A 10095-nucleotide genomic window follows, 5' to 3' on the forward strand; every position below is an offset into this window, starting at 1 on the left:
AGGTCATGATCTCACAGCTTGTGAATTCTAACCCTGAATCGGGCTCTGTTCTGACAGCTCAGAGCCTGGAGCCTGCTTCAGATTTTTTCTTCCTCTCTCTCTGCCCCTCCCCTGCTCATGCTCTGTCTCTGTCTCTCTCTCTAGAATAAATAAATAATGAAAACAACAAAAGGTTAAAAAAAAAAAAAAGACCTCTCAGGGTTGATGTGAATATTGGCTGGAGGGGTCCCAGCCCATGATAGGTGGAGACAAGACAAGGAACTGAAATAAGTCTGTGGATTAAGGACCCCAGAGGTGGGGAAGTGATGAGGACATCTGAGAGAAGAAAAAAATCAACCAAATTTCCTCACCAGTGAGAAGCACCCATTATCAACAGAGGGAACCATGCTAAGCTCTTTATGGCGTATTAGCTAAATATGTCAACCGCCTGAGCAGGACAGATACCTCTAGCCCTACTATTTAGGGAAGGATATTGGCATTGACAATAGTTTGGTTGGGGAGGTGGGGGAAGAGAAGAGAGGGAAACAAGCCACAAGAGACTCATAAGGACAGACAGCAAACTGAGGGCTGATGGAGGCAGGGGATGGGGGATGGGCTAGATGGGTGCTGGGGATGAAGGAGGGCACTTGCTGTGAGGAGCACTGGGTGTTGTAAGAGATGAATCACTGAATTCTGCTCCTGAAACCAATATTGTACTGTATGTTAAGTGACTAGAATTTGAAGAAAAAGAAAAAATAGTATAGATTTGGTTTTTTTCCAAATTCAAATAGCAAATCTGTGTACATCTGAAATCCAAAACCCGAGTTCCTAATTATACAGGTTTGCATTATATATTATTTAGAAAGTGTTTTTTTAGCAAATAATCTTTAAAATTACCTCATTTTTGTTGTACTCTGTGTATTTCCTTTTGTGAATTGTGAGTGTCTTCCCTTGCTTGTTATTCTGGTGGGATGTCTTGATAACATGAAGACCTTCATACTTTAGGATAAATTGATTTTTGCTGCTTTATTATGCTGGGCATCAAGGAGTTGCATCTGGGGTTGGGGTGTTGCCAGGACCAGGGGCACTTTCTCATCCCCATCGCTGGGGCCACCTGAGCTCATTACATCTTTCTCTCCAGTTTTCTTGCTCTCAGTTTATGGAACTGATGGTTTAGTTTTCTTTAAGCACCGGACATGAAACGATCATATGGAAATGGAGACCCAAGTTTACACGCTCATGGAAATAGGACCCCTGTTTACATCTTTAGAGGAAGACAATGTGATGTCGACAGCCCGCCTTGTATCATTGTTTGTGTAATTATTGTGGCTATAGGTGAGAATAACCATAGGAGCCTACAGTGTGTGTGTGTATGTGTGTGTGTGTGTGTGTGTGTGTGTGTGTGTGATAGAGATTCTCAAGGCAGAGGTCCTGAAACCCATCGCTCTAACACATGACCCTTAAAATACAGGTGTCAGATTACCACCCAACGTATGAAGGTAGAAAGGGTCCATTTCTATTCAAAGATTCCTTGGAAACAAAACTAATAAAGTGCAAGACACACATGTGAAGGAGGGATTCCTTGTGTTCTGGTTTTACCAGTGTCGTTAGGGAGGCCACCGCGTTCCCCAACACTCCCTGCCACTGCCTCTCATCACCCTTCCTCTTGCTCCTGTCCCTGGACACACTGGCTTTCTTTAGAGCCTTGATTTTTAAAACAATAAGCAAACCAACAAAACGCAGAATGGTGAAGTGGATCGGGTGGTACCAGCTTCCAGTGAAGGAATTCCTTCCATGGTAAGGAATGATGACTCACAGGAGTATAAGGCACAGCAGAGGAAATACAGTCAGTGACACTGTCCCCGTGTTGTGTGGTGACAGATGGCAGCTCCACATGTGGTGACCAGGGCGTGATGTTTAAACTTTTTGAATCATGGTGTTGTCCACCCCACACTGATGTAACATGGTGCGTCAAGAACCCTCATTTTTTAAAATTGTTGTAACAAACCCACGTCTTCTCTCAGAGCCTTTGCCGGGTTGTTGCCTCTGATGGGCACACTCTTCACCAGAGGATCTTGTGTCCTGTGTCCTTGAGGCCTCTGATTAAATGTGTGCTGGGGTCCCCAAACAACCGGTAAAAATAACACCTTCCTTTACACAAGGTTTGTTTTCTTTCATAGCACCTGTCACCTCCTGATACTTTATCTGGTCTTTCACTTGCTTCTCCTCTTTCTCCATCATTGAACCCTACAGGCTTGACGTGTATACTCTTTGCCTGGAGGCTAGTCAGTGCTCAAGGTTAATCCTCAAATGCATGACAGAATTTCTGTTTAAAAATAAAGAATAGATGAGGGGCGACTGAGTGGCTCAGTCGGTTAAGCGTCCAGCTTCGGCTTAGGCCATGATCTCACTGTTCGTGGGTTCGAGCCCCACGTTGGGCTCTGTGCTGACAGCTCAGAACCTGGAACCTGCTTCGGATTCTGTGTCTCCCTCTCTCTCTGACCCTCCTCTGCTCATGTTCTGTCTCTCTGTGTCTCAAAAATAAACTATAAAATTTTTTTTTAAAAATATAGAATAGATGAGTAGTTGCGGAAAAAGCTAATGGTGGGATGTGAATTCCAATTAGAGCTGGCATGAGGTTTCTGAGAGGGGACAAATTCCATACCAAAAGTATGAAAATTGACCTTTTGAATGCAAAATAAAAATTACAGAATTTCGAAGATATTTGTCATGTTCATTACTGACAAAATGGGTCATGTTATTTTTTTGTTCCCTCTAGTCATCTCCAGCACATGGAGCCAGGAAATGATACAGAAATGTCAGAATTTCTTCTTCTGGGATTTTCAGAGGAACCAGAATTACAGCCCCTCATATATGGGCTTTTCCTCTCCATGTACCTGATCACTGTGTTTGGAAACCTTCTCATCATCCTGGCCGTCAGCTCTGCCTCCCACCTCCACACGCCCATGTACTTCTTCCTCACTAATCTGTCCTTTGTGGACATCTGTTTCACCTCCACCACCGTCCCCAAGATGCTGTGGAACATCCAGACTCAGAGCAAGGTCATAACCTATACAGACTGCATCAATCAGATGTACTTTTTCATACTCTGGGCAGGATTAGACGTCTTTCTCCTGAGCGTGATGGCCTATGACCGCTTTGTGGCCATCTGTCATCCCCTACACTACACAGTCATCATGAACCCCCGGCTCTGTGGGCTGCTGGTTCTCGTGTCCTGGATCATGAGTATCCTGAATTCCCTGTTACACAGTTTAATGATATTGCGGCTTTCCTTCTGCGCACACTTGCACATCCCCCACTTCTTTTGTGAACTCAATGAGATGCTCCAACTTGCGTGTTCTGACACGTTTCTTAATAACTTGATGTTGTATTTTACAACTATGTTGCTGGGTGGTGGTCCTTTTGCGGGGATCCTTTACTCTTACTCCAAGATAGTTTCTTCCATATGTGAGATCTCATCAGCGCAGGGCAAATATAAAGCGTTTTCTACCTGTGCATCTCACTTCTCAGGTGTCTTCTTGTTTTTTTGTACCAGCCTGGGAGTGTACCTTAGCTCTGCTGCTACCCAGAGCTCCCACTCAAGTGCAGTAGCCTCAGTGATGTACACAGTGGTCACGCCCATGCTGAACCCCTTCATCTACAGCCTGAGGAACAAAGACATAAAGAGAGCTCTGAAAAGAATCATTGGGTTCCAGCAGTGTAAGGGCCATTAGTCCAGGGCTGAAGACATGCCCATGATTGCAGGGCTCAAAGCTTAAGTGCCAGGAACTGCTATTCTTTGATCAGACTGTGGAAGTAAAATCTGCTCCTTCTATTTATTTCCTGGAATTTCCATTTGTTTGAATTCAGCTTCTCTATACGTTGAAGTAATTCACTTTATCACCTTCTGCTCTGTCTGATATGACCATTTCACATTTGTTCATTTTCATATGTCCCCAGTTTTTTCTTCAACCTTGGAACATGAATGCCTGGGAATTTCTGTATCTTACAATGGGCAAGTTGGTTTTCTTAAAAATAATTTAATTCAGGGCACCTGGTTGGCTCAGTCAGTTAAGTGTTCAACTTTGGTTCAGGTCGTGATCTTGCAGTTCATGAGTTCAAGCCCCATGTCGGGCTCTGTGCTGACAGCTCAGAGCCCAGAGCCTGCTTTGGATTCTGTTTCCCTCTCTCTCTGTTCCTTCCCTGCTCACACTCTGTCTCGCTCTGAAAAATAAGTAAAGATTTATACAAAATTGTTTAAAATAATTTCATTTCAAGTAACTTATACCATGCCATGTAAATTTTCCCTAGATTTCCACAAAGAATAATCACGAGTTGGGTTATTCATGTGGGGAAAAGAACTACACTTGGCCACTAAGCCCCCTACATAAGTTTATTGTAGTTGGAAATGCCAAACACTGTTTTCACCTGGAGTCTGTCGATCTTAAGTAGTCTCTGATGCTGTGGATTCTTACAGTGTTCTGTTTGAACACTATCGACACCAATGCTCAAGGTAGGAAAGCCCGGGCATGTGCCTGTGGATATTGCCACAGATGTTTCCCTGACCAGAGCCTATACTGTGACTCCACTGGCCTTTGGGTTCTTATTTTCATCACAAGGCACACCTCAGCAGCACCCATCAGAGAACTCTAAAAACACAGGGCTTATTTCTCATGCATGCTGGAGGGCACATGGGATGCCCAAAGGCCATTTAAGGAAGTCTCAGAAAGGGAGAAAGCCATGACAGAGAGAGAGAGAGAACACTGCTGAAGGATCTGGCTTTTGGGGGGTCCATGGGTGGAGGGGCTAGGGTTTCTGGGCTCATTTGTTATTAGTATTTAAAACATGAGTGGAGTTGGATGATGGGAAAACGGGGGAAGGAAGGTGAGAGCAGAGCTATGGAATGAGTAAGTCATGGGAATGGAAGGCATAGTAATGGAATATAGTCCTCTATAATGGAATAGCGATGTAATGGGACAGATGTCAGCTACACTTGCGTGAGCCCCACATTATGTATAGAGAAGTTGAATCATTGTATTGTAAACCTGAGACTAATGTAACATTGGGTGTCAACTAAACTCATATAAAGAATTAAAGAAAAAGAATAATAAAATATTTTCCTCCAGTACTTAAAAATACCAATAGCAAAAAAACATACAAAAAGCCCAGTAATGCAATGTGGGCACAGAACAGGAAAAGCTGTTTAAAAAAGTTACCTAGATTACCAGGTCTTTCTAAAGGGGTACTTTGTAGGTGGGGTGGCCTGTGTGTTTATATAGTAATTGTGTCATACACCTGGCAATATGTTAATATGAATGGTGGTCTTTGAAATGGATGCCTCAGAAACCAAAAGATTAATGTCAGTCACTTACTCTACAAACATGCTGCTGTATTTCATTCCTGGACTCTTGTTTTTGGGGAGTTTGTTTGTTTGTTTGTTTGTTTATTCTGTTATTCAGTCCGGTGTCCAGAGGCCTACGATAGCCATTGGCAAAAACTGATTAGCAAATATATATCTCTAAGTGGACTCATCATGGAAAGACAAGTTGGAATAAATAGATTGATCTAATACGTTCTTAGTGTCAGAGAAGACCATAAATATGAGGAAACAAATCTTCAAAACACCCATTTTGTTACCATGAAAAATATTCCTTTTTCATGGTCTGCATCTATTTAATGAAGCACGGAAGATCTTGTCCCAGCTGAGGGGGGTTATTCATTGAGGTGAGGGGTTGCTTAGGGTCTTCTCTGTTTTATCACTGAATTAGCTTTCTGGTTCTTCCTAAAAACATCTAATTCTACATGCGATTGTGAGTCTTCCTACTGTTCCATGGAATAAGTTCCTTTTCCTGGTATCTGTCACCAATGCTAAGGGTTGGCGAAGGAACAGTATCAGCCTCACCCATTCTGTATCTCCTTCTGCTCTGAAATCTCCCACCTGCATGAGCAGAGGATGCTTCACACGAGGGCTGTGTGTCCTGCAGACATGTGGTTCAGGGTCACCAGGGCTTCTGCACAAACATGCATGGCCTTCAAACTCTCCCCATTACCCAGAAGGGAGCCCACTTGTTCATAAATTCGTTTGAAATAAACTTGAATCACAGAACGATCATGACAGCTCTCCTCAATGTCAGTCATATGCCACAAATAAAAAGCAGCACATCTTCTAATTGCCTCAGGTCTGTTCGCTTGGGTTATTGTGTCAGTCAGCTATTGTTGTGTAACAGGCGTTCCTTGTTAAATGAGTTACCGTAATACTTTTAGAGTCAAATGGAATCATATGCTGGGGAGAGTTTCTGATCTCTGCTGGGCTCCTCATGGGTCTGGGATCAGGTGTTAATCTCTACAATGTGTTTCGAAGGCTCATCCATGGTGTTACTCAGCCAATTTATGGTCAGGTTACTCCTCCTACATGGAGGTTAATCTTCTATTTATAGACACAATTTCTTTATCATGTGAATTACTTAAATGTAATTCCATTGTTCGGACATCCATTCTAACAATTTCTTCCTCATTAGAATTGCTATCTCCTACTCCTCTTAAGTGAGAATCAGCTACCTGTACTCTGGAATCTACTTAGCCATGCACCATTAGATTTTTTTCCCCACTGAGTTAAATCTTTGGAGTGTAATTACACACTGTAACCTGCATATGTAAAGTGGACACTTTGGTGAATTAAAGGAGCTACACACACAAAAAAAACCCAGTAGATATTTCAAGTTTCTTGTTGTGTATGATTTAAGGCTGTCACATAAACTTTCACTGCTTTACTGGGTAATTTTTTTTAAATTTATTTCTAGGAGAGAGAGAGAGAGAGACAGCGTTAGCAGGGGAGGGTCAGAGAGAGAGTGAGTCACAGACTGAAACAGGCTCCAGGCTCCGAGCTGGCAGTCAGCACAGAGCCTGACGCGGGGCTCGAACTCACAAACCGCGAGATCATGACCTGAGCGAAAGTCGGACGCTTAACCGACTAAGCCACCCAGGCGCCCTTGGGTAATTTTTTTTTAAGAGAGAGAGACAGAGAGAGCAGGAGGGGTGCAGACCTGTTCAATCTCCTACCTTGATTCCCTCGTGCTCTAGAAAATAACATGTTCCTAAGTCCTGATTAAGAGGTGGACATACATGGGAGGCTCTTTTTCTGTCTTCTAAAAAGTCTTTTTCAAAACATCATTGTTTTCGGGGGATTTGACAAGTTTACACATTGTGTTCTGCTCACGAGAGTAGCTATTGTCTGTTCCCAGGCAAGGCTATTACAATAAGTTGACTGTACTCCTTACACTGTGCCTCTTAGGCCCATGATTTATTCATTCCATAAGTAGAAGCCTGTACCTCCCACTGTTGTACACTTGCCCCCCGTGTAACCTTGTTGAAAGTTGAATTAAACATTCCCTCTACGTGCTCAGTACAGGTGATAGCACATAAGAAGAGCTCAGTATATCTCTTCGAATTAACAAACACTCTCTAAGAGGGACTGACAGCTTTTTGCTTGAGATAAAGGAAGAAAATCCTAATTGTAACAGCAAAGATGTCTTGAAGCCAGTGTATGTAGTGCCCAAGGTTTATGATCAGAAGAACCTAGTTCTCCACCCTATTGAATAGAAGAATAGACACTGGAGATAGCTGGGTCCTCACCACAGGTCAAGGCTTTGAAGATAAAGAGACCTCGTCCAGGCAGTTTCCTCAGTGTTAGACCTGGGGGAAACTGCAAATGGAGCTGAGATAAGGTGCTAGATTTACTCACCAGGAAGGAGGCAAGTTCAAGGAGAAGGAGTAAAAAAAAAAGAAAATCCGGCTGGATTCACTAATTCTTTTTTTAATGGTGGTTTTGGTTTTTTTTGAGAGACAGGGAGTGGGGGAGGGGCAGAGAGAGAAGGAAACACAATCCGAAGCAGGCTCCAGGCTCCGAGCTGTCAGCACAGAGCCCGATGTTGTTGCAGGATTCTCACGCAGAGAGTCGTGACACCAAGGCTTTTCTTTCCAGGAAGCAACTTTATTCGTGCCAGCACCGCTCAGTTGGGTTCGTACCCAAAGAACTGAGCGGCCCACACCACATGGCATAGTTTTTTAATGCATTTTCTATTTCTTTGTCTCTCATATATGGTAACACACATAAACATGCAGTCTGATTAAGTTGTCTCAGTTTACAAGGCCATGGGGGATGTAGGCACCTGGGCGCATATCTAGGTGACTTGAAGTCTTCTCTCCTCTTTTTTTTTTTTTCTCTCTCTTTAGGGAGGGGTTCCTACCACAATGTGGGGCTCGAGCCTATGAACTGTGAGATCATAACCTGAGCCGACATCGGCTGCTTAACTGACTGAGCCAGCCACCCTGGTGTCCCAGAGGATTCACTACTTCTAAACGGTTCTCTTGGGGACATGATTCATTAGGGAAATTTCCTTTGCACGAATAGGGTTCCACTAGGGAACCGTGCTGGAGTAACACGAGGGAAATGGACCTAATGAGCAGATACAGGGAGCTGTAAATACCTCCTGCTTTCCTGTCTGTCAGCCTGTGCGACCCTTGGACAGGAAGGGGCATGGTTTTTGTCTGTTTGTTCTGAGTCCTAATTCTGGCTGGGAGCTGATGCTTCACTGCCTCCTGCTGTCTCAGGTGAGGGCAAACCTTCAGTCCCTATTATCTGCCATCCAGGGAGGAACTCAGGCTTCCACAAGGAGACTTTCCCATCAGACACACCCCAGCCAGGTGAGTCCAAAGGCCCAGTGCATCCTGGATGAGAGGGTCAGAGAAAAAGGAAGCCAAGATCATTAACTGTCATCTCTTGAGAGCCAATTCAACATAGCCCAGAGCAAGTGATCACTGTGTGTGTTTGCTTACTGAAGTAATTGATGTATTTATCCAGTGGCTGTGTCAGTTTCAGAGTGGCTGCTACTCACACTTTTGAAGTCTTTCATGTTCTTTATCACTAAATTGCTATTATGGCCATGCTAGAAAAAAAATATGTTGAAGTTGTTAAATTCAATGTGTGGTTCTAATTAGATGTAATTTTGTCCCCCAGAGGACATTGATCAATGTCTGGAGACACTTTGTCACACTGGAGAGGGCTGCACAGAGGCCAGGGATGCTGTGACCCTCTTACGAGGCACAGGATGCTCCCCAGCACAGGGCAGGCTCTGGTCAGGATGGCCACAGAGCATCTGGGACTCTGAAATGCCCAGTTAGAGAATATCAGTATTTGTCACATAGCTGCTTTCAGGTTCCGCCTTCAGCCTTGTAACACTTAATCTTAAGGCAACAAATTCAGAATGACCCTTTGGCTCCTATTTTAAAGTTTCAACTACAATCAATGTAACAGCCCTGTGAGTTATTTTCCAGGCTGCTGGGTCAAGGAGAAGGTTCTTGCTAATTTCCTAAACTCTCCCTCAATTTCAGCAAACTTTGTGTTTTATGACCATTGTGATTGGTTTTATTATTATGTGCCCATATGTTGTTTCCTCTCTCTCTTTTACTTTTAAAGCATTATCAGCATTTCAAATGATTTCCTGAGATCCTTGTTTCTCTATTGATTTTGGGAACATATCTTGATCATTAACATTTTAAATGTTACTTAAATACACCTCTCTTCTTACTTCTGAGTTTATGGCTTTATTTAAGTGGTTTTGCTCACCTGTAGATGTTATATATAGTTTCCTTGATGTTCTGATACATTGTATGGTTACACTTACACTGTGAGGTCATAACCCTCTGAATTTTTGTAAAGGGTTTGAGGGAGGGGACCAATTTCACAGTCTTCCAGATAGATATCCATTGATGCCAGCATTGGTTTAGATATCCCTTTAGTCTAGCTGTTATTTAGCAATTCAACCTTTTCCAACTAAACTGAAATACAACCTTGCCATATGGTAAATGTCCTTATCACATTGCGACCTAATTTCTGATTCATTCCACAAATAAAAACTGAGCATTCTAGGACCAGTATATATTATATTGTTTCGTGTGTAGGCTTTTGACAATTTAATTATGAATCCATGTTGATATCCTTAATAATTTCTTTTTTTATAGCCTATCTCAGTTAGTTTTTATTTTTCATATAATTTTGCTTTAGACAGTTGTTTTGAAAAAAATTTTAATGCTTATTTATTTTTGTTTTATTTTAAA

At 42.8% G+C, this 10095-nt stretch overlaps 1 protein-coding gene across 1 annotated transcript; it reads left to right on the forward strand.

Annotated features, from left to right (window-relative positions):
* The first annotated feature begins 2870 nt into the window (after positions 1–2870).
* LOC120225474 (olfactory receptor 7A17-like) lies at positions 2871–3713 on the forward strand. The gene is made up of 2 exons (XM_039223667.1): positions 2871–3225; positions 3511–3713. Exons 1-2 carry the CDS (start codon positions 2871–2873, stop codon positions 3711–3713), a joined length of 558 nt encoding a protein of 185 aa, XP_039079598.1.
* Positions 3714–10095: the final 6382 nt, after the last annotated feature.

The sequence above is a fragment of the Hyaena hyaena genome, unplaced genomic scaffold (assembly GCF_003009895.1).
Source record: "Hyaena hyaena isolate Hyena2069 unplaced genomic scaffold, ASM300989v1 scaffold_1433, whole genome shotgun sequence".
NCBI lineage: Eukaryota > Metazoa > Chordata > Mammalia > Carnivora > Hyaenidae > Hyaena > Hyaena hyaena.

Excerpts from the sequence above, each read along its gene's own strand:
- LOC120225474 (XM_039223667.1), top strand. The coding sequence starts at position 2,871 with ATGTACCTGATCACTGTGTTTGGAAACCTTCTCATCATCCTGGCCGTC. Across the intron at positions 3,226-3,510 it reads TCTCGTGTCCTGGATCATGA|GTGTCTTCTTGTTTTTTTGT; the intron begins GTATCCTGAATT and ends CTCACTTCTCAG.